Below are 24,540 nucleotides of genomic sequence, written 5' to 3'. Positions count from 1 at the left end.
CCTGTCAATGTAGGATCCTAAGTTGTAACAAATGCACTGTCTGTGGGGCATGCTGATAGTGTGGGAGGCTGTGCATGCGCAGAGGCAGGGGTATATGGGAAACCTCTGCCCCTTCCCCTCACTCTTGCCCTGGCTGGTGTGACTCAGTTGGTTGGAGCATCCTCCTGTATACTGAAGGGTTGTGGGTTCTATTCCTGGTCAGGACACATACCTAGGTTGCAGGTTCGGTCCCTGTATACAGAAGGCAACCAACCGATCAATGTTTCTCTCTCACCCACCCCTTTTGATGTTACTTTTTCTACCCACCCCTTTCCCTTTTCACCTCTCTCTCTCTCTCTCTCTCTCTCTCTCTCTCTCTCTCTCTAATATCAATAATCTCTCTCTCTCTCTAAAATCAATAAAAACATACTTGGGTGAGGAGAGAGAAGAAGGAAGGAAGGAAGGAAGGAAGGAAGGAAGGAAGGAAGGAAGGAAGGAAGGAAGGAAGTTCAAAAAATAATAAATAAGTAAAATTAAAAAGTGAGTAAAAACCATTCTTAGCCAGAAAAAAAATTAAGGAAGAAAGAAACAGCATTTCTCCATTTCCTCCTACATCTTAAACATTGCTCTGAAGAGTTGGTACAGATCACATTTAATACATAAAACAGTCCTATCAGGCAGCTGTCATTATCCCAAGTCACACACAAAGTTTAAAAATGAGGTACCTAATCCAAGTTCACACATGTAATTAAATTGTATTAGGATCGAAAATACAGAATTGTATTTCTGATTAGACATGTTCACAAAGCCTTAGTTTTTAAATCAATGGGTGTGATTATGTATCCATAAACAATGATAACACAAGGCAAAAATAACTACTACAAAAAGGTATAAGCCAGTGGTTCTCAACCTTGGCTGCACATTAGAACCACCTGGGAATCTTTTCAAAATCCCGATTTCTGGGCCTCATCCTCCGGAAATTCTGTTTCTTTGTTACTAATGTTGTGGCCCCACCCCATAACATAGAAACAGAATTTCCGGAGGATGAGGCCCAGAAATCGGGATTTTAAAAAGATTCCCAGGTGATTCTAATGTGCAGCCAAGGTTGAGAACCACTGATATAAGCAAAATTCTCTGAGATCAGCGTGGGGGGTGTAGGGAGGGTGGGCCTGCCAGCGGAGCCAGCCTCTGCTGCACCTCTGAGTTGCATTTCTGGGCTTTCAGTCCCAGATGCAGGCGCTTCCTCACTCACACCTCCCTTGTCCCCGCCTAGGAGCAAGCACCAGTAGGCCTCTTACAGTTAACAAAAACAGAAGAATGAGGGAAAGCCATGCTGAGCGTTCCCCCCCCTTGCAGTGCTCTACAGGTTCCAGGGAGCTTTTGCATCTGCCATCAAAGTTGGTGCTGACAATACCGCAGAGAGAGAGCAAGGTCAGGTAATAATTAGCCATTTTAAAGATGCGGAGAGTGTGAAATGCAGAGAGGTTAAGTGACGTTTTCCCAAGGTCACACCAAGCGAGAGGTATAGATGAGCTACTAGCCAAGCCACCTGACACAGGTCATGCCCTCCACTCCTTGTTAGGGCCTGAAGAGCACTCTTACCACACAGGGGCCAGCTGTGGATGCTCCGATTTATTTTACTTATACACCAGCAGAATACGGAGCAGAGGGACCTTTCCATTTAGCCGCCAGCGGATCCCCACAGAAGTTAGGGGTCAGGCTTCCATTACCAATCACATCAGCCTCCAGCTCTCGTAAATTTTCACCCTTGAAAAATGCTTAGCATGAAAAAGACAAATTTCAAAATACACCGAAAAAGTGCTATCTCAGAGCAGTTCCCACCTGGACAAGAAAAAGGTATTATCCATTCCAGAGATTAGAATTTCAAATTAACTTCTGATACTTCTTAGCAAGACAAGAGTGAGATGAGATCTTCAAGAGTGAACAGCCAAGGTAGATATGACCGACAAATAAGAAAGTGCATTGGCAGCTGCCACATAAAACATCCATTTCCAAAAAACAGGTCTTCATCTGAGTGCCATGGGCCAAAAGCTGATTGCATTACAAATGTGCTTCATATAAGTGCTTAGTAACAATTATTTAGGGTGTCCCCAAAAATGTATACACACATATTGAGTAATTATAAAGGCAGTGTTTATTAAAATACATTTCATTTTCAAAATTGAGCTATCAGCTGTTAAAGTGTATACACATCTTTTTGGAACACCCTATATGTACAATCCCACCAAAAGAAATCAGACACATAGTAAAACCTCAATAAGTAATCCTTCATAGATTGACATAACATTTTTTTTCATCTCTATGGCAACAGTAGTGTTGTTTAAGGACCAAACCAGCTGCTGGTATCCATGAGTGGGTTCTACCCCATCATCCCCAAATCTTCCTTTTTCTGGATCTAGGCTTCCTGTCAGCAAGAACCTGGAGGAAGCCCTAAACTGGTTTGATTCAGTGGATAGAGCATGGCCTGTGGACTGAAAGGTCCCAGGTTCGATTCCAGTCAAGGGCATGTACCTTGGTTGCGGGCACATCCCCAGTGGGGGGTGTGCAGGAGGCAGCTGATCGATGTTTCTCTCCCATCGATGTTTCTGACTCTCTATCCCTCTCCTTTCCTCTCTGTAAAAAATCAATAAAATATATTATAAAAAAAAACAAACCTGGAGGAAGACTCGCACATTGATTACCAAGGGAATCCAATAACTAAATATAAACTCTGTAAAAGCCCAATCGTGATAAATCCTGTCAAAGCCTGAGAATGTCTAAACACCTACATTGTAAGAAACACTGTCTTATTGAGTGAACAAGAAGGGCGGTGGGAAAGCACCATCCTTAAAAATCCAGGCAGGGAGAGCGAGGGACCAGAGATGGGTTCAGGGTGGGTCACAGCTCATCCCACCCTGACTCCAGGATGGACATGGAGCATATTCAAAATATTTACAGACCCACAGGCTCAGGTAACCATGGCTCTGGCCAAATGTATACCTTCCAGATTGTCACGGCCAGATATTTGCCCAGGAAAGGAAGGATTCATCAGGTTTTCAGAATGGCCTTTCATCTAACATAGCTGTCTACACCACCATTCTTCAAATTTTCCTGCTCACGTACCCCCTTCAAACAATTCTGAAAATCTGTTTCTTCCTCACGTGTTTTCAAGTTGGCATTCTAAAAGTTTTCAATTGTTCAAATAGTTGCAAAGGATGTCATACGTCTATGGACTGTACATATGACATTTTGAATGAAACTGCTATATCGCTCCCATAAATACATTCAATAGAATTATCTGATCTCTTCCACCATGCATTTTTATTATTTCTTTATTTTTATTGTTAAAAGTATGACACATATCCCTCTTTTTCCACCACTGACCCCCTTCACTACACTCCCTTCTCCTCCCCAGGCCTATTGTCTACCCATGGGCTATGCATATCTGCATAAAAGTTTACTGGTTAAACTCTTCCCACTTCCCCCACCTTCCCTCTGAAATACATCAGTCTATTGTGTGCTTCAATGTCTCTGGATCTTTTTTGTTCATCAGTTTATTTTGTTCATCAGATTCCACATATAAGTGAGATCATGTGATACTTGTTTTTCTCTGACTGACTTATTCACTTAGCATAATACTCTCCAAGTCCTTCTGTGCTGTCTCAAAGGGTAAGAGATGCTTCTTTTTTCCAGCTGCATAATATTCAATTGTATAAATGTACCACAGTTTCTTAATCCATTCATCTACTGATGGGAACTTGGGCTGTATTTTTAAATAGGCATAAACAGGAACTACTTTACAGTCAGTTGGTGTACTGTTCTTTTTTCTCCTTGAAATCAGAGGTCCATCCCAGACTTGTATCCTAAGGTTAGCACCTTTCTATTTCCAACAGTCTTTTATTGCTCATTCATACTACTTATCTGTAGCAACAAGTCATAATGTTATGTTTGGAAGATGACCACATTGTACGGTATGTAAATGTCAAATCACTATGGTGTACACCTCAAATTAATATAATATTGTACAACAACTACATGCAAATAAAAATATAATATGTAGTCAAACTTTTAAAAATGTCTCTATTAAATAAAAATGTTCTTTTGGCTTAGATTATTAAAATCATTTTTAGTCCTGACCAAAATAGCTAAAATAACATGCTATGGTCTGAGGAATTAACATAAGAGGTACAGTAGTCCCCCTACCTGAGGAGGATGGTCCTAAGCACACACAGTACTGAACCCTATATATACTTATACTATGTTTTTTCCTATGTATACATTCCTGTGATACAGTTTAATTTATAAATCAAGCATAGTAGGAGATTAACAATAATAACTGATAATAAAACAGAACTGTAACAATATACCATAATAAAAGTTCTGTGAAATGCTGTCTGTCTCTCTCTGTTTCTCTCTCGCTGATAACCGACCAGATCACTGAGACACCTACTGAGTGACTAACAGGCAGGGAGTGTATTCAGCATGGAGACGCTGGAAGCAGGGGTGATTCAAGGGAGACAGCTGGAGGCAGGGCAGAGCAGCGCACCACTTAAAATTTGCACATTGTTTATTTCTGCAATTTTCCATGTAATATTTTCGGGCCCTGGTTGGCTGTGGATAACTGAAACCATAGAAAGTGAAACTGGCTAAGGGAGGACCACAGTAAATTGTGGTTTCGTAATGTTATGTTTGGAAGGTTGGTGTGATACCTCGAGTAAGTGAGGCTTCACTTTGGACACAGCTATCCCATGTGCACCACAGTGACATTCTTTCTCAAGTGGAGAAGGAGGCCGGGGTGGGTGAGGCAGGAAAGGACACCCATGGTCGGTTTCAGGCCGGATCTGGAAACTAACTCCTTAAACAGACCCGGCCACTGACCCTTGGAAAGATGTCCAGTTCGAGGGAACATGAGAAATCCACTGTGGAAACCTTGAACAGGCCCACCCATTACATGGACCGGCAAGAATATAAACGTAGGTGCACATAGCACAGGTGGAAATATTTTAAAGTCATTTATCAAGTGAACAGGTTGTGGAGTAAAGTATGGCCTATCCTCCTATGTTATGCTGACAAATGTAGCTTCATAATGACAGAATCAAAAAGTTTGTAAAGGGCTCTAGTTTATATATGACTGCAAGCTGGCAAAATGCCAAAGATTACTAAATTTAATGTGTCTGGGTATTTTGTTGATGGGCTAGCAATGTTTGGATAAGTAATAAAATAAAGGCTTACATAAATGTTTATACCTTTATTCCATAACATTTCTTTTCCTTGCCCTCATTTCAGAGAAATTATTAACTATCTAGTTTTAAGGAATTCAAAATTTTCACATAATTTATATTCTATTCACAGAAATCACCTAAGGGATTAAAACATAAACTATAATTATAGCCAGACTATATAATTTTAATATTTTTAATCAAAAAGATGTAAAGTGCAAAAATCAATCTTGAATTTTTTTGTCTTCAAAAAGCTACTTTTCATTTAAATGTTCTAAATTATCTACTAAAATTAATAAGAAAATTACAAATTATAACAAGTAAAATATCAAATTTTTTATCTAAAAATGTTTAAATAAAATTAAATACTTCATTTAGTTCTTTGATATGTTAATTTTACTGCATGTGTTTATAATAATAAAACTATCCACAGTTCTAGCATTTAACATCTATCTGTCCAGGACCAATGTAAAAAGTCAATGTCACACTTCCTGTGTGATGTCATGTCTAAAGCTATGTATTATGTGTGAGACTGAATTTATATTGTAAAATGTTTTAATTTTGTAAAACAAAGTAAGTTTTGTTTAATATTGTAAACTATTCCTCGGCCACTATGTATAACTGTTGAAAATTCTGCACGGAACAGAAGCACGGCCCTCGAAGGTCCATATACCTTTAGAAAGAAGGCATGACCCTGGACCAGGGGTGGGCAAACTTTTTGACTCAAGGGCCACAATGGGTTCTTAAACTGGACCGGAGGGCCGGAACAAAAGCATGGGTGGAGTGTTTGTGTGAACTAATATAAATTCAAAGTAAACATCATTACATAAAAGGGTCCGGTCTTCTTTTTTTTTTTTTTTATTTTTTTTTATTTCAAAAGGGCCCGCGGGCTGTAGTTTGCCCACGGCTGCCCTGGACAGTCAACATGGCCTTGAGAGAAGGCTCAGCCCTGGATGGGGGCGCAGCCCTGGAGCAGAGGCGTGGCCTGAAGGAAAGCCTGGGCCTGAAACCTGGAGCCACGTTGGGAGCCTGAATAAGAAGCAGCAGGAAGTCAGAGGCTTGTTCAAGAGCCCAGAGCAGGAAGAGAATTGGGAGAAGCTCACCAGCACAACGGGCTAGAGGACAGTCAGAGGCATGGTGGAGAGCAGACAGACAGCACCAAGGGCTCCTGACTCGGGGAGGGGAAACAAGAGAGGTCCATGGGGCAGGGGCAGGGGCAGGGGCAGGGTTGGAAGCAGCAGAGGTCCCAGAGGGCCAGCTGTGACAAGGCAGACCAGTCTGTGCAAAAGTGAGTCCAGGCTTCTCTCACAGGCTCTACCCCTGGTACACTCGTCATCCATTCTGGGTATTAAAGGAACCGGGATGGATGGGCGCTTACCCCGGTGTATGGAAGCCTTCCTTTGAGCCAGTGGTTCTCAACCTTCTGGCCCTTTAAATTCAGTTCCTCATGTTGTGACCCAACCATAAAATTATTTTCGTTACTACTTCATAACTGTAATGTTGCTACTGTTATGAATCGTAATGTAAATATCTGATATGCAGGATGGTTTTAGGCGACCCCTGCGAAAGGGTTGTTCAACCACCAAAGGGGTCGCGACCCACAGGTTGAGAACCGCAGCTTTGAGCCAAGTGGGGCAGCCCAGGCCAGGATCTCTAGCCGGAAGGTGGGGGCCGGCCGAAGGGAGGAGGGCAGACAGGTGATACTAGGGCTCTGACAATTAAGAAGATGAAGAATTAACAGAGTTAGACAAGAGGCCAAGAACCCACAGAACTGACTAACCCCCACATGTCACACAGAACTAAGCACACGCTTGATTTAAAGTACACATGCTGCTGGATTAAGAAGCAAGAGAAAATAAATTCATTTATGACTAACACCAAAAAGGAAAATCTTCTAGTGCCGCTTTGTGCTCACAGTTTTCATGTAGTGCAAAAAACCCAAATAGCATCTGATACAATTTACATAACTTTACATAATCTCATGATTACCATTTGTCAAGGAAGTTGCAGCCCAAATCTCTTCCATTTATTTGCCTCCAAAACTGACAAAACATTCTGGACAAGAAGCTTTCCACCCTCCTCCTAAAAATCACAAGGAGTCAATTCTACAAATTTCCTTAATAGTATGTTTCCAATACTTCAAGTCTGAGCATTCTGAAGTCATATTGACACACGAAATCAATAAACAAATGTTTACTGACCCCTGGTATTTTCAAAGCATTGATTTCAAAACTGAGGGGAAAATTTTTCCCGTAGCTTAAAATCTACTTCAAGCTGTCTGGCCTGGAGACAAGTTATTTACCCTTCCCAAGGCACATTTTTTTAAAAATGAAATACAAGAACAATGCCAGCCAATTTATATGGCTTTCCTACGGTTCAATTTAGTTACTTGGTGCACAGTAGGCACACAGTAAAATGATTTGGCGGGTGAGAAAAACTGTTTTTAATTGGAGATCCAGGATACAAACATGCTAAAATTCACGATTCATTCATACACTGGGCAAGAAAATGATAAAGGGATATGAAATATATCATAAGTTTCAAAAAATACAAAGGCCAATCAGGGATTCATAGGAGAAAAGATTATAATTTTTACTCATAAACAAATAGTTGTACATCACCACCTGTACAAAGGTTTCTGATTTATATGAGGACCATTTAGTCTGCCTTCACTTGTTTGGTCTTTGTGTTCTTTCTTTCCACAAAATAAAAAAAAACTCACATTTTCTTAGGGTTCTGTTCATAAGGAATCTTATTTCAGAGCCCTTTCATAAGTTTCATTCATTGCTCTTTGAGTTCTTACATTCAGAACATTTTTGAGCTGAAGAAAACCTTAACAATATCTGGTCCAACTGATGTTGTAAGACAGAGCCTCGGAAACTTGAGGTCACACGCTCAGAGGCTGCACGAGGCCCTGTGTGGCTCTCCTGTTTCTAGGTGTCAGCTCAGACGCCCATGGGGCCCAAGCAGATTAGAAGCCCACACAGGGAACAGAAGGTCTGGAGAGCAAACCAACGGCCACCTGCAGTGGCAGGCACTCCAGTAAGGGATGCCTTGTGGAATGCAGATCCAACAGGTCTGCATCATCTAAGTTTTCAAGAGATGACCACAACCCAGATTTTTAAAGGAAGTGACTTATAAATGGTAAATACCAAAATTATTTCAAATTACTACTTACATCAACACACACACACACACACACAAAGTCTCATGCAAACACAAACACACACATATCCTCATCTATGTATACAAATGCACACACATACAAACACACTCATGCATGTATGCAAACACATGCATGCTCACACATGCTCATGAACACATAAACACATATTTGGTCATCACACATAAAACACACCCACACATTGGAAAACCAAGTCCTCTCTGGTCTACACCATGATGAATCTGTACACAGGCTCTCCACCTGACCAGATAGGACTCAAAACCACATGTTTTGTTTTTAAAAGGCCATCAAGTACCTAGAGAGAAAGGATTCCTCTTTTCCTACCTGAATATTCCTTCTTTCACACAACATTGTCAAAAATGGCTTTTTCACAATAGGATACTAACTCGCTTTTTAAAATATATACCTATGACTTTTAGTTTACTTACTGTCATACTTATCAAATACATCCTACCTTTTCTTATAACAATGTTTTTTCTCTTTATATTAATGATCTAATGATTAATGAGTTTAATCCCTGTTTCTCTCAACTTTGTTTAAAATTAATTTTGCTCTTTAAGATTTTAGCATATATACTTAATTTTCTTAGTAATACACAAATGAAACCATATATTTGTGACTGAGTAGGTTTCATTAGTATTACTAAAATGTCACTTAAATAATAAAATATGAATGGCAAACTCTGATAATTTTGCATAACAATCAAATTGTACTTTTCAGTCCTCTGTTAGACAATGGTTATGGATTGGTAAATCCTGTCATCTGATCACTTTACAGTCCTGTGCACCCCTGCCAGCATCTCTTACTTTGCAATCAACTACAGTAAAAACAGCAGTCCCTAAAACAGCCCTCGGACCAGGCTTCAACCTGGCAGAATCTACCCTCATAACATAAGGCCATATTCACACTTTCTCCTAATGCTTCATGAATAAACATCCCTTCATTCAAATAAGTTATATAATAACTAACTCCAGTAATTTTGATTCAAGTTTGAATGGTAAATAGAGTCATTCTGGCAAGACTGCAGAGTTTGCAATTCAAATTATAGGAATTTTCATAATGGGGAAAATAAAAACTAGTGATATGATTCCTAAGACACCTAATGCCAATAGTTTTCCTGCAACAGTAGAAAGCATACATAAATACTTCTCAGTGTAGAAGCAGAGAAATGTCCTGTGGACAGACATCATCACATGCATTTACCTGCAATTTAACAGTATTCCTTTCAGGGCCTCAGGGGGTACCTACCTGCTAGAAATCCAGAGCTACCCCACACCAGACATCAAAAGGTATTGCTGCTTCTTCTCAATAAATAGCAGTGCAACGATCACTGGATTAAATGACTTCCTTACATTATCACTGTAAACAATAATTATTTGTCAGCTGCCCTATGTGAGCTTTGCATGTGCTTATGAATAAATCAAGCCTTATTGATTTACTAAGCCAAAACGTTTTACATCTTGCAGCTCTAATAAGAGCTAATCCTCCACTGCACTTAGTGGTGTGCTTTAATGTAGCAGTTTCTTAATACTTTTAATAGGAAAGATTAATACTGATTAGCTCAGGAGCAGGAACACAGCTCTTTGAATGGCCAATTGGCCACTAAACCCAGGTCTCTTTAAACACGTCCTTGTTAGTGGCATTCTGTCTGCTGCTGTGCTGTTTCCTTCCTCATAACATCCTATCTAATAAAGAGGGAATATGCTAATTGACTGCCATGCCCTCAAAGATGGCGGCACCCACAGCCACAAGATGGCAGCACTCAGTCCCCTCGGCCCCCTCGGAGCGGCAGGAGCATGGCAGCTCCACGTGCTTGCCTCCAGAGTTCCCCAGTACACTCAGCCCCCGAGCCACCCAGGGCCGCCTAAGGCTCAGGTAACCAGGGCCGGCCGAGACTTGCGCTGCTGGCAGTGGCAGCAGCAGAGGTGTGAAGGGGCATCACGTTTCCCTGATCGCCGGGTCGCCTCCTGCTCCTGAGGGCTCCCAGACTGTGAGAGGGGGCAGGCTGGGCTGAGGGACCCCCCACTCCAGTGCATGAATTTTCATGCACCAGGCCTCTAGTTTAAAATAATAATGATGGCTCATGTTAATTCAAAGGCTAAGTTCAATTCAAGGAGTAAGGCAGGAAAATATGGGACTGTAAGGAAGGTTACATGTTTGGTAAAACTATCATCAAAAATAATAAAACAAGTCTCTTTCAATGCAATGATTTCAGAAGAGTAAGACAACTTTGAACAATCCCAAACATCTTGAAAGATCTCAAGTGCTGCAACCTCAGTCTGACCATGCAAGGCAATGCCCTCCCTCCATCCCAAATCACCCCAAGTTCCCATTGTCTTTCCTGGTCCAACCATATTTTGAAGCTGTCCTCCATATACTGAATGACTCAGTTCTACTTGTGCTGATCTTTCTCGTCTACAATCGTCAGTGAGCAAAAAGCTATCCATTGCCAGCAATCATGGACCCAGGCACTCACAGTAATTTCCCAACCTAGTTTGGCCCTCAATCCATTGAAACTTCATCATCCCCAACAGTAACCTAGGAGCTGTACTTCCGTGCTTCGTACCGATGCCTGGGGTAGATTTCCATAGACCCTGATTCCAAAACAAATTCCATTGCTCGTGCACACAGTAGGAAAAGTAGCACCTTCTCCCTCCTCCTTTCTTTGACAAGGATCACAAACCAGGGCATGTCAGACTAGAAAGCTCTTGAGAGATTATATTTATACTTTAACTTCATTTTAAAGATACAAAAATTAAGAGGGGACTCACCCATGTGGCTAAGCTAATGGCATAAGCAAGATAAGCATCTCAGGTCCTGGCTCCAACGGCAATGTTCCTCTCTTTATACAACCCACTCTCCCACCCCGATTCCTGGGATCAGTAAGAAACCTATCACCATAGAACATTCCAAACAAGACTATTATGTGTCATGGACTGCTTGAACTCGTGTTAATATTCTGAGATGCCTTTCAAGTTTAACCACCAGAAAGATCAACCAGGTACATTTGCGGAATTCACAATGATATTAGCGCTCTAAGACAGAAAACCACAGAAACAAGAATCCTTCAAAAATAGTCTACAATTCCCAGTGGAACAAGTGCCGTCTAGCCACAGAGCAATAATTATCCTGTACTGCAGCAATCAATAAAACCTTTTGCCCCGTGAACCTGCTATTTCCTGACTTTGTTCTCTGCGCTAAAGATTTCCAAGGCATATTGATTACCTACTAAATTTTTTTAAGTTCTTTAAAACGAGCAATAGAGAAATTCTCAAAATTAGCATAACTTGTTACCTTGTGAAAAGCCTTCCAATCTTCCAGTCACAGGCTTTTCACAGGCTTTTCCCCATTTTTCATTTTGAATTTGTCATGTTAAGTGTGTCTGTGTCTTGCCTAATAGCAGGAAGTCAGTAGGATACAAATTTGACAGTGTTTCTGAATCTGTGACTGCTGCCACATTTTTCATCCAAGTGAGAAAGAAGAATCAATTAATAAACTATGCCTCTTTCTCAAGCAACAGCATGGATGTTTACCGAGTGAACCCATTAGCTCTTTAGAGTCTTAAAATTCAGTGCCGTGGAACTTCTCTCTAAAACTATTCACTAAATGATCTATAACGTGACGCCATCTCACATCCTTTCCAAGGACGTTTAGCTACTACACTGTCAAACTTTCAGAGTGAGTCATGCATGAATGAGACAAGCAAGGACAGAGAAAGGCTGCAGCTAGGAGTGGGGACTTGCCTCTTGGTTCCCTCCTGCATTCCCCTCCCCTGGTGCCCCCAAGTGTGTATCAGCTCCCTGCAATTAATGCATGTCTGTCTGTACCCTCCTGAGAGTGTAGGGGCATGTCTACGTGGCCTTTACGTGCAGAGCTGGGCAAATGAGAATTATTAGTCTAATTTTCTAACTACAACTGCTATTTTCCCAATACTCCATCCATACAATTCATCCATCGAGACTGGTTTACTCTATGACAGATCAGAAATCACAGGTAAGTTAAATTATTGCATGTTATATCTTCTCACCTTAGTGGCTGTTTGCATTCAAAGCCAAATGGAATATTATTCAGCCTTTAAAAAGGAAATCCTGTCACATGCTACCACATGGATGAACCTTAAGGACATTATGTTAAGTGAAATACACCAGTCACAAAAGGACAAACACTGCATGATTCTGCTTATTTGAGGCATCTAAAGCCTTCAAACTCACACACAGAGTAGAATGGTGGTTACCTGAGGCTGGGAAAGGGGAAATGGGGAGTTACTGTTCAATAGGTATAAAGTTTCAGTCATGCAGAATGAAAAAGTTCTAGAGATCTGCTGAACAGCATTCTGCTTATAGTTACCAATAATGTACTGTACACTTAAAGTTTTGTAAAAAAGAGTAAAAATAAATTAATTAATTGTCCCACTAATGGCACAATTTAGGCTGAGCCTGGGACTAAGAGAAGCAAGCATTACCAAAGGCATTACAGATAATGTTCAGCCAACGATTTGCTCTTGCAGAACTAGAACAGGTGTGAAAAATAAAGCCTCATGCATTAACACCATTCTCCAGCACTCACCTGAGAAGCAACCCTCAACAGAGGTGAGAAATAAAGACTCACACTTCTGTATACAAAGACACAACCAGTACGGAAAGGGGCGGGGTGAGGGGAAAGCAGTTTTCTATTTAGAGAACCACACAATTCAAAGAACAGTTGCACCCACATGCGCACCAATTAACAAATGGTTAAACAAAATGTGGTCGACCCATATGATGGAATATGATTCAGCTATAAAAGGAATGAAGTCCTGATACGTGCTAAGCATGGATGAGCTTTGAATACAAAATGCTGAGTAAAAGAAGCCGAACACAAAAGGCCACACACTATCCGATGCCGTATATGGGAAATGTCCAGAATAAACAAGTCTACAGAAACAGAAAGTAGATTAGGGCGAGGGCCTGGGTGGAGGGGCGAGTAAGAGTGACTGTAAATGGGTACTTATTTAGGGGATGATGGAAATGCTTTGGAATTAGACAGTGATAATGGCTGTACACCCTGGTGACTATATTAAAACCACTGAGCTTTATAGAGATGAATTGATAGTATGTGAATTATATCTCTTTTTTAAATCAATGGGAGGCACAGTTGCAAATATGATCAACACTAAGGGTACAAGAGTCCTTGCCCACAGTTGCCTGAGGAAGTGGTAAGATAAGCTGCCAGCTGGAAGAGGAAGAGGTGTAGGCACAGGAGAGAGCAGGTGCAAAGACCCAAAGCAAGGAGGGCCTTTCTCTCTTTCTCCTGAGACAACAAAAGGTCATGGTGTTAGCTATGGCCAAGGCAACAACTTTAATCCTGACATATATCCATTAACGCAACTCAAACTCCTTGTATTTATTATGACCCCCACTTTTTATCAGGCTCTCGATTATGCATAAAAAGGGGGAGTAAGAAACCATTGACCATTCCCACCTATCAAAAAACAATATATCAGAACATAAGAAGATAAAATTCAAATGCTCTGAATGGTGAAAGCAACTAAATATGGTGGACACAATGAACTTGGAATTCAGCTCCAACACTTAACATGTCACTTTGAAATAAAAATATCCATTCAAAGCTAAAACTGGCAGACAAGTACTAAGAAGACATTACACTTGAGAAATAGCATCAGAAGTCTTCAAATATAACTGCTGCCATCATCATATAATGAAACATCGAGGATAGGTTGTTCAAATATTGGCTGACTCAGTTTTTCTCACTGACAGGATCATATGAGCTCCTTTAATGCATTTGTAATATGCTGCCCACTCTAAAGCAGCGTTTCTCAACTATTGGAGTTTGAATTCAATCATTCTTCCTCAGGGTGCTGTCCGCTGCATTGTAGGATATTTTAGCAGCATCCTAGCTTCCTCCCACCAGATGCCAAGAGCTCCTTCCTCCTCCCCGTCTCACAGACAAAAATGCTTCCTGACGTTGCCATACGTCCCACCGGGGGTAAAATTGCCACTGTTTTATTGCATGTCTACTCTTTGGTTTCTGCGTGCATCCACCCTGAGAGACTCCCTACAACAAGAAAGATGAAAACTTAGAGAGAGCCTACAGATGCTCTACAACACTGTTCAAAATGTGAAATCTCTAAAGCAAAAGAAATGCAACATAATCCATCGGCAGTGGAAACCAAAACCTCAGTCTCAGCCTCCTCTCCTACCTCCAAAACCAGGCTCCAGAGCTTTTGTCTCCTAAAGGCCATGATCGGCTCAGCTGTCAGGAACAGCTCTGACATCCAAGGACGCACCCAAGTTCCCTCTCCCTCCCGCACCCTCAAGCTAATAAACCCAGGAGGCAATCTTTAAAGTGCTAGACCTTCCCGCTAAATCCACTATGGAATCTCTGCAACGTTATACCTGCAAACACCATGAATAAGGGCGGCCTGTTAACCCAAAGGCTCTGAATCCTGGGCCAGCTGGGAGCTTACCATCCGGGGGCATCAGGGCCTTGTTGTTCTGCGTGCACCACCCCACGGGGTGCAGATCTGCTATCACCACGTCACACCAGAAGTCAGCCCGGCGGTCCTCCCCATAACCACAGTAGCGCAGAAGCAGCAGCTGCCCGCAGGTGGTGATCACAGTGGCCACCCAGTACGTGTCTGGGTTGTTCTTATTGGCCACTTCCAATTTCATCCCAGGCTGGAAGTTGCTCTGAATGCTGATTTCAACCTTACGGAACCAAAAACACAGGAAACCTGTTATTATACTGGATACATACACCCAGAACATTACGAGAATTGTTAAAATCACAGTACTTAAATATGGTATTTCTGTTGCCATTAGGACATCACTCTCTAAGAGCAATACAATGTGAGCCTGAATTTCCCAGCAGCCACATTAAAAAAAAAAAAGATAAAACAGATGAGATTTAGTTTAATAATATATTTTATTTAACCCAACATATTTCAGATGTCATCATTTCAAGATGTCATCAATATAAAATAGATTAATGAGAGATTTTTACATTTTTCTTTTCCAATGAAGCCTCCAAAACCGGGTGTGCCTTCTACACTTACAGCACATCCCAATTTGGACGAGTCTTCCCAGGTGGCTGGTGGCCACATCATGAGCTGTACAGCCATGAATGGATTTTCATTTTTATTAATGAAGGATTATAGTCTATTAATATTTATCAGCCCTCCTCCCCAAAAGAAAGCTTCCCAGCCTTGTGGGCATTCCAATGCTAAAGCATCTGATGTGTCTGAGTAGCAGCTGCTTAAGAGACGATGGAATTACGAAGAACGGCTTGTTCCTGGGGTCCTTGCTGCTTTTCCTTAATAGGCCTGGGGACACTGCTTCCTGAACTGTTGTGATTAAAAGGGAGGTGGGAGAACTGACTGGATTAAAGAGAACAGGCGCTACTCCGCGTGGAGAGGCACTGATAACTTATCCATAAAGAAGAAAAGGAAAGTTGTCAGTATCTTTCTCCTGAACTGCCTCAGGCAACCTAATCAAGTCATCCCAGAATCATAAGAAGCTATGCAGGATCATACCCAAACCGGAAGTCAGGTGAGTTGTAGCTCTCTTATGTTTTAATATTTACCTCTTGGTTTCACTGAATAACCACAACTACATTTATAATAAACTAGTACTTATAACATTACGAGTGTCAGTATAAAAGAGAATTAGGAATATAATCTACTTTTATAAGGTCATGCGAATTTAATAAGGTCTTAAATTCCTTTTCAAAAGAACACTTCACCTCCAAAAAGGATAAAATGTTGTGTTAAAATAATGAATCAAAGTTCTGGCTTCCTAATTCAGCATGAGAGCCAAAGGTAAGAGCAGGTTGAGAAAATGCCCCCATTGGCTAATGACACTCGGGCTGGATCTTTGCTCGGGGTAGGCCAGTGAAAAAGATGTTTCTCAGAATTAAATTTTCTTTTCCAGTAAAACAACAACAATGCCAAAAAAAATGTAGGTCCTGGAAATTGAGCATTTTCCTTGCTCACAATATATTGCTAAAATTTTCTGTAGAAGCAAAAACCTGATAAAAGCTCAATTTTTTATTTCCTGGGACTTTTACTCTGCTGAGCAAGCTATCTGCATTGTTCAAAGAAATCACTGTTAAGAATGATTTGGGGGGGTGGGGGGGTGCCTGATCTAAATGTTTTCTGAATATTTATGATATTTTCTCTTATTTGACTAATCTGCCCACAGAAGACTATAAAACTCTTATGTGTCCTTTCAAAATAAAAACATCAATGCGGCCCTGGCCAGTGTGGTTCAGTTGGTTGAGCATCATCCCATGCACCAAAAGGTCACCAGTTAGGTCTTAGGTCGCCAGTTCAGCCCCGGGTCAGGGCACATGCCTGGGCTGTGGGCTTGAGCCCCAGTAGGGGGCATGCAGGAGGCAGCTGATTGATATTTCTCTCCCTCTATCCCTCTCCCTTGCTCTCTAAAATCAATAAAAGATTTTTTTAATTTAAATTCTTTATTGTTTAAAGTATTACATAAGTCTCCTTTTTCCCCCATTGACCTCTCCCAGGATGACACCCCCAGCCCCCTGTCTGTGTCCATTGGTTATGCTCATATGTATATACAAGTCCCCATTGGTTATGCTCATATGCATGCATACAAGTCCTTTGGTTGATCTCTTACTCCCACCCCCCCACCTTCCCTCATAGGTTGGACAGTCTGTTTGATGCTTCTATGACTCTGGTTCGATTTTTGTTCATCAGCTTATGTTGTTCATTATATTCCACAAATGAGTGTGATCATGTGATATTATCTTTCTCTGACTGGCTTAATTAAAAAGATTTTTTAATTAAATTTAAAAAACCATCACTCCAAAATAAACCATCACAGCCATTACACCTCCTGTGCAAGGGCCACGTCTATCAAATTTGACATTTTGAGGTACAGACAAGGTTAAGATCACACATCGTTTCTCACCCACCCTGAGCCCAGCCCTGTGTTAGATAAGGTAAGCCACAAGAGCCAGGCCAACCCTACCTGCAGCTAAGCAAACAAACTTCCCCATTTCTTCTGTATTTCTAAGAAACCTTGACTGGATTTCCCTTCTTTCCTCATTCCCTTTCTTCCAATCGGTTTGGCATCTTCCTGCAGGTTCCCCTCCCAGCCCTCCAAATGCAGACCAGAAAGAGAGGGAGGATACATACGTGTTTGAATGATGTGTGAGGAGCTGCACTGGCACCCGTTTCTTCCAAGTACTCGCCCCAGTTAAAGCCAATTTCCTCCAAGCTTGAACCTTCTTCTATTGAAAGATGAAAACCAAACAAACAAAACAAACACAAAAATATCAATAGTAGAGTGAAGAATGGAAAGTACTGGCCCCCAATGAAGACTAGAAAATCCCTAATTCAGTGGTTTTGGAACATATTACCAAATTATTTTCAAAGCTTCAGTTTGCTGACTTTATAAACTAAGGACACCCTGAAGAAATTCTGCTTGGATACCCTGACAAAATCAAGGATAATGTTAAGTGCTCTTAGGCAAATGAAATGAGATTTGTTTCACAGCATACTTGCTTCATATTAGTGTATCATCCTGGCCACTGTGGACACTCCATTCTTTGGGGAGATTGGAGGACAAGGTGAATAAGACCGTGGGGTGCTGAGTTAAGTACTATGATGTACTTAGAGCACTGGCACCCTTGTTCCCCGCTGCATACTACAGCCGGGATTATGGAATAATAGCATCGACTGTTAGTGCCATACGGGACTTCAGAAAGCATTGATGTCATTTCAAGGGGAAAACAACTGAGCCCAGAAGGATTGTTCCAGTGTGTGCGGCCACTGGATAAGTTAGGGACAGAAACAGACCAACTGTGAGACCCAGTCCAGGGTCCGCTGTCCTGCCAGCTGCTGTCACAGGGCTTTCAGGGCCAGGTCTGCGCCAGGTCTGCCAGTAGCACCAATAGGACATGGATTTCCCAATTACAAGAATCAAGGAGAAATACAATCAAATGCACATGACTCTTTTTTTTTAAATATATTTTATTGATTTTTTACAGAGAGAAAGGGAGAGGGATAGAGAGTTAGAAACATCGATGAGAGAGAAGCATCGATCAGCTGCCTCCTGCACATCTCCTACTGGGGATGTACCCGCAACCCAGGTACATGCCCTTGACCGGAATCGAACCTGGGACCTTTCAGTCCGCAGGCCAATGCTCTATCCACCGAGCCAAACGGGTTTCGGCGAATGCACATGACTCTTAAAGCGATCCCTATTTTGGCTCTGAAGGAAATCAAGTAATTCTCCAAACATTCAAGACTCTATATGTAAGATATAATCTGTATAGCTGAAAAACACCAGATTATTCATTTTAAAGTATGTATTGGCCCTGGACAGGTATCTCAGTTGGTTAGGGCAGCTCGCGAGCCGCAGTTTGCCGACCACTGGGTTCGGGTGTCATCCTAATACACCAAGATTGCAGGCTCAATCCCTGGTCAGGGCTCATGCAAGAAATACCAACTAAGAAAAATAATGTGATAACCCACAAGAAGTAAGAATATTTTAATTGATTGCCTCTTGTGTGCCTGATACTGCAGTAGATGCTTTACACACACACACACACACACACACACACACACACACAGACACACAATTCATTCAAAAATTTTTAAAGTGAAATACAGATAACATAAATGTCATGTCACAATTTCAAATGGAAAGAACTAATCAGCTGTCACCGTTACTTTAACTGATTTGTAAGACCATCCTAAGGAAAGAACATACAGCAGTCAGGGCTGTCCATACATGCAGCTAAGTAAGAGCTTCAAACGTTTAAATTCTCTCTTCTTGCAATAATGTTCAACCGTGTATCTTCTACTAGCAGGCGGCTACCTCACTGGACCAAGAACAAATACTGGCAGGTGGGCCAGGGGGATGCGGCAAAGAGAGAGTCTAAGAAGGAAAGCCTTGTTCTTGAGGCTATCTATCACTACTTGTTCCTACTAAAGACTTTTAAATTAAAAGTTGGAAGAAAAGTAATTTTCTTGTGATACAGTGCATAATCTCAGAAAATGATAGAAGGGGATAATTTTTTTTAAAGTCAGAACATGCTAAGTTGGAAGGCAGTTACCTTCAATTTTGTCTACTGAATCAAAGTTCCTTAAAACTATTTTCTCAAATTTCACTCCCATCAAGTGGTTTATAAGAAAATAAAAAGCCATCTGAAAAGAAAACCCACCCCTTGTATCTCTCCCAAAAGTCTGCTTCACCCAGGGACTTGCTGTCTTTTTATCAGAAGTTTGTTCCCTGAAAAAGCCAGAGGGTCCTGCAGCCACCAGCTAACAAGGACACCAGGTGGTTTCCAGCTACTTTGTCACAGTAAGGCAAACCCAGAGGGAAAGCAGTCACATTCAGAAAACACATGTAGGTGGCACCCAACAGCTCTGCCCGCAATTATTTTGCCCCAGGCAGCCTTGGACATTGATTATCAGGATCGCTTTCTGACCCTCTGGCCAGAGCATCACAGCAGCGCGATGTATCTGCCCAGGTGGTCTGGTGCCGTACCTGATGGTAGCTAACTTGTCCTACTTTATTCTTTGCACCCTGTCCAGCCCCAGCTCAACCTTCCAGCTCCACAAAGTGACTACCCATAAGAGCCATGCCGCACTGGGACATCGGCTCTCTGCTGATTGCTTTACATCTCAAGAATCCTGACAGATGGGTACTACAGCCTCATCACACAGAAAGGCTGGAGGAGGCCCTGACGGGGGCCCAGGAAGGCTGGAGCCACCACTATCACACAGCTGTCCAGCCAAGGAGGCATGAGTCCAAGGCAGGCTGTCTGATTTTGAGGATGGAACTCTTACGAGGCACCTTCCTGTGTCATTCTTCTGTTCATATCACAAATTAGACACCTCCATTCACCACCACCACCCACTTCTCCACGTGGAAACTCTAAGGCTGACTTCTCTCTGTTTTTCTGCACTGATGAGCCTTTGAACACTCCAGAGCCAAATCAGACAACAGAAAGACACAGGGCTAGAGGCAGCAGCCACCTTCGGAGAGGAGAACTATATGGGCACAGCCCCTGAGACCTGCTTGTAAAGGAGAGAACCAGGGCGCAGCCATGGGCATAAAACTCGGTCCTGGGCAGGAGCATTCTCTCCTTTGTTGTCTAAGAGATGCTTTTTGTCATATTGAGGTATTAGCATGAAAGGGTTGTCAGGTCGAAAAGTTTGAGACATTTTTTCTGTGAACAACTTGGTCGAGCACCAGATGGGAGATGTTCGAGAACCAAGGTTTGACTGTAGATGCTTTTGTGTTCACCCAGGTATTCATTCATTCATTCATTCAAGTTAACCAAGAGAGGAAGAGCTACCATCGTGACTCCCAAGTGTGCGTCATTAATAACAGGGTTGAAAAAAAGGTGTCACTCTCTGCTGTCTAAAAAAAAATACTTTTTTACCCTGTTTGAGGAAAGCATCTAGGAGGTGGTTTGGAAAAGAGGGTTTAAGGAATGACATAACCATTCTGCCTCTAGAGCAGGGGTTGGCAAATTTTTTGACTCGAGGGCCACAATGTGTTCTTAAACTGGACCGGAGGGCTGGAACAAAAGCATGGATGGAGTGTTTGTGTGTTTTTTTTTTTTTAGTTTTATTCATTTCAAACGGGCCGGATCCGGCCCGCGGGCTGTAGTTTGCCCATGGCTGCTCTAGAGTCTGGACCTTCCCAGCCCGCTATCCTGTGCTAGATCCTGAGCTGCAGCCACCAGCAAGGTTTCCAGCCTCCAGTCACCCCTGGGATCCACTGCCTAGATTGGCACATGCCAATGACTTCATCTATCTTGTTGCTGCTATTTCTCCTGATTAATAAAGGCAGTAATCTCAGTTCAGTCCTCAATGGGTTTTTCCAACAAGTGCAATTGAGTTTTACTTCAGTCCCTAGTTTACTTGTGCCCCTAAATGTGTAGACAAATCCTAATTGCTTAATGTATAACTCGTATCTTTATTCCTCCTACATCCCAAAACTCTGGACATAAAGAGGCCAGCATCAGGTGATTTTTAAAGTACAGTGAATAAAGTATAAAATTATGCATGCAAAAGGAACTTTAATTAGCACCCCAAAAGTCAGACCTAGGATGGAATTAAAAATATTTTTTAAAACCTTTATGCCCAGCACTGGTAACTTTAAGTGTGTTGTTTTAACAATAAAATCTGATACAAAATGCAGGGCTCCTCACAATACAGCCTTTTCAAATCTGTCATTTAGTAACACTTCCTCCCCGACATGTGCCTAAGAGGCTGATTCTCTAAAGACATTTCAATGAGCAATAGATAAACATACATGATGTTTATGAGTGGAGGTCTCATAAACCCAGAGCAAATATTTACCGCTGATTCATGAACCTCTTAACCCCATAAACATTTTATCAAGGAAACTGACAATCTCCCTCCGTGGCAAATGATCTAGTTGGAGGCATTGCCCCATGATGTAATGAAAACAGACTATGAAAAGCTACTAAGAAAATGTCACAATGTAAAAGAAAACAGCCTCGTTCATTAGTGGCACTCCGGCTTTAGAAAACAGAAACTTACTTATGTGACCAGAATATTTCATAATAAACAGAAAACGAATACCTTACTAAAAGTTGGACTGCAAGCTGCTTTACAGTGAAAAATGGAATGAGCGAACGGCTCACACACCTTTAAGTAATCAAACCTTGGGTTGTACAGTTTTACAATACAAAATAAGGCTAACTTTGCAAAGCTGGATATGAAAGCCCATAACCACTACCTCGTAAAAAAAACAACACAACATGGAGAATTGGCACGTTTGAAATGAACAGAATCTTACAGAGCACCTTCTTGTGTGCTAGGTATTTTTTTTTAATGTGGAGAGAGAAAGAAAGACATTACATCTTTGTTATTTTAACTGCTGATAGTCCATTCAGACCATCAGAACATCTAGAAAAGAGGTGCATTGTGAATATATTATACAGACACTGCATTCAAATGAAAGTCAGATAGGACTGGCCACCGCAATCCTAGATCGGAGTTCTCAGCTACAGGACTAAACCAGGGAGGAGGGGACCGTCACCTGAACACAGAGGTCCTCGTGCTATCTCAGCTACTCAGACTTCCAGAGAGACTTTCCAGAAAAAAAGAAAACATGTAAAACTGACCCAATCTCCCCCCTTAGGGGAGGCAACAACTATTTTAAAGAGAGTTGTTATTTTTTTTAAAGGAATACAGTGGAGTCACATGAAACTAGTTCCTCTCCAGCATGGAGAGTCAGAGATCTGAATTTCTCTCTTAAGAATGTTGGTTCATTTCCTCCCTGAATGCAAGAGCCTATGGGACTCCAGTTGATATAACCTAACACCCTCCCCACCAAAAAAATCAAGCCCACATTTCCAGAGTAATGCTTTTGACTCAGACTTGCCCAATGTAAATGCACACCACCACTTTATCTATAGACTTATCAGGAAACTACATTTAGCCATCCTGGAAAAATTATGCTTGGGAACCTATTTATCACTATGTCAGTGAGTGTTTTGTTTGTTTTTATCACAGCCATTGGAGAAGCCTAGAGGTCCAGAAATCCAGTTCTAGTCCTCATCCTTCTGTGTGTTTCTGTCCATTCTGTTCTCATTCCCCACTTATCCCAGTGGTGTCCCAGAAGGGGGAGTCATTTTACATTAAGCTATTTCAGCTCTGGGACTCAAGCGTTAGTTATTGACCCCAACTATCTGAGCTTTCCTTAGGAAAAGAGGCAAAACTATACATGAGAAAACTGCCAATGAAACTCAGAGTCCTGCGTTAAGCTGATGGTTTTCACTTCAGAGGAACGGAGCATCAGTGCAAGGATGGCAGCAGCTGGGCGTGGGGACAGAGCAACCGAAGACACAGGATCAAAACATGGGAAGCAACCAGGTTGGACTCCCATCCTTTGGCCCGTAATTTGGTCCAAGAAGAGCTGTAGGCACTTACATGTGGTCAGTTGTCAGGGAGTTGCAGTCGAGTGTCATATAACACGTGGGGAGAGGGGATGGGAGACTACTGGTGGAGAGCACAAGAAAGAATCTGAGCCGTGGCAGATCTGGCTCAGTTGACTGAGTGTTGTCCCATGCACCAAAAGGTTGCTGGTTTGATTCCTGGTCAGAACACATGCCTAGGTTGTGGGTTCAGTTCCTGGTCAGGGTGGTGCAGGAGGCAACTGATCGATGTTTCTCTCTCCAGTTGATGTTTCCCTCTATCTCTCCCTCCCCCACGTCCTTCCTCTTTCTCTAAGATCAATAAAAACATGTGTGTTTTTTTAAAGAAAGAATCTGAGTTGTTGCTGGGCCCCATAAAGTGCGTGTGTGTATGTGTGTGTGTGTGCACGTGCGCGTGCGCGCACACTTATGTATCCAGGCTGAAGGGCAGGCACAGCTCAGTGTTTCAGAGTACAAGGTTCCAAGTCCTCAGGATGAAACAATCTCAGGCTTGAACACAACAGCCAAGTGATTCTGCCTAGTTGTCTAATTTCATCTGCTATTTCACTGGGTTGTGGGAGACTTAAGCAATGCAACATGCATAAAGCACTTAAGAGAGTGCTGCCATCTGCTCAGGGTCACGTGCCTTTTCATCTCATTTGAGAGTCAATTGACAGGGAGGTGAAGAGAGCTCAGTTTGCTTTCTGCTCATCTGACATGGAAATCTCATCTGAAACACTTTCAGGAAAAAGACCAAGACACCATCCAGCCCTAAGTGCATCACAGTTGGTCCCAGAACCAACATCCACACAACTGATGGCAAACAGCAAGATATTTTTATGTAGTAACAGGTGAAAAGGGAAAATAAATTACTTGGGAAAATAAATTACTTGACAGCTTCTACTTGGGTATGTTCTTAAGAGTCTAAATGTTCAAAACTAGATCCGAGTTTCTAAAAGTTAGCCTCTGCTCTCTACAAAGGTTTAGATCCTGCTTTAAATTGGTTTTCTCTTGATCTTTGAAAAACTAAGATGGCGGCAGAGATAAACACCGGGAAATTAACGCCGCACACAACAATTGATTAATACCTCAGAGAAACAATACGGACTTCACCCAGAACCACAGGAAGCCTGGCTGACTGTAAACTCTACAACTAGAAGGAAGGAAAGGCACACTGAGACCCACAGAAGCTGCAGGAGAGAAGCACAGAGGTACGGGGCTCACGCGGGG

General features: G+C 41.9%; 1 protein-coding gene across 3 annotated transcripts in view; it reads right to left on the bottom strand.

Moving 5' to 3' along the window:
• Window positions 1-24,540, bottom strand: part of SFMBT2 (Scm-like with four mbt domains 2) — a 183,959-nt gene that overhangs the window by 154,715 nt on the left and 4,704 nt on the right. For 2 of the 3 annotated variants that reach the window (XM_015569734.1, XM_015569736.1), the window contains exons 2-3: window positions 17,543-17,637; window positions 14,849-15,089 (exon numbers count right to left, since the gene is read on the bottom strand). In XM_015569734.1, the coding sequence (XP_015425220.1) occupies window positions 14,849-15,089; window positions 17,543-17,637 (336 nt within the window). The remainder of the gene's footprint in view (window positions 1-14,848; window positions 15,090-17,542; window positions 17,638-24,540) is intronic. The other variant, XM_015569735.1, reaches the window with a different exon arrangement.

This window comes from Myotis davidii, unplaced genomic scaffold, assembly GCF_000327345.1.
Source record: "Myotis davidii unplaced genomic scaffold, ASM32734v1 scaffold544, whole genome shotgun sequence".
NCBI classification, from domain to species: domain Eukaryota; kingdom Metazoa; phylum Chordata; class Mammalia; order Chiroptera; family Vespertilionidae; genus Myotis; species Myotis davidii.
The sequence above is the reverse complement of the archived record's forward strand: the minus strand, read 5'-3'. Positions and strand labels throughout refer to the sequence as shown.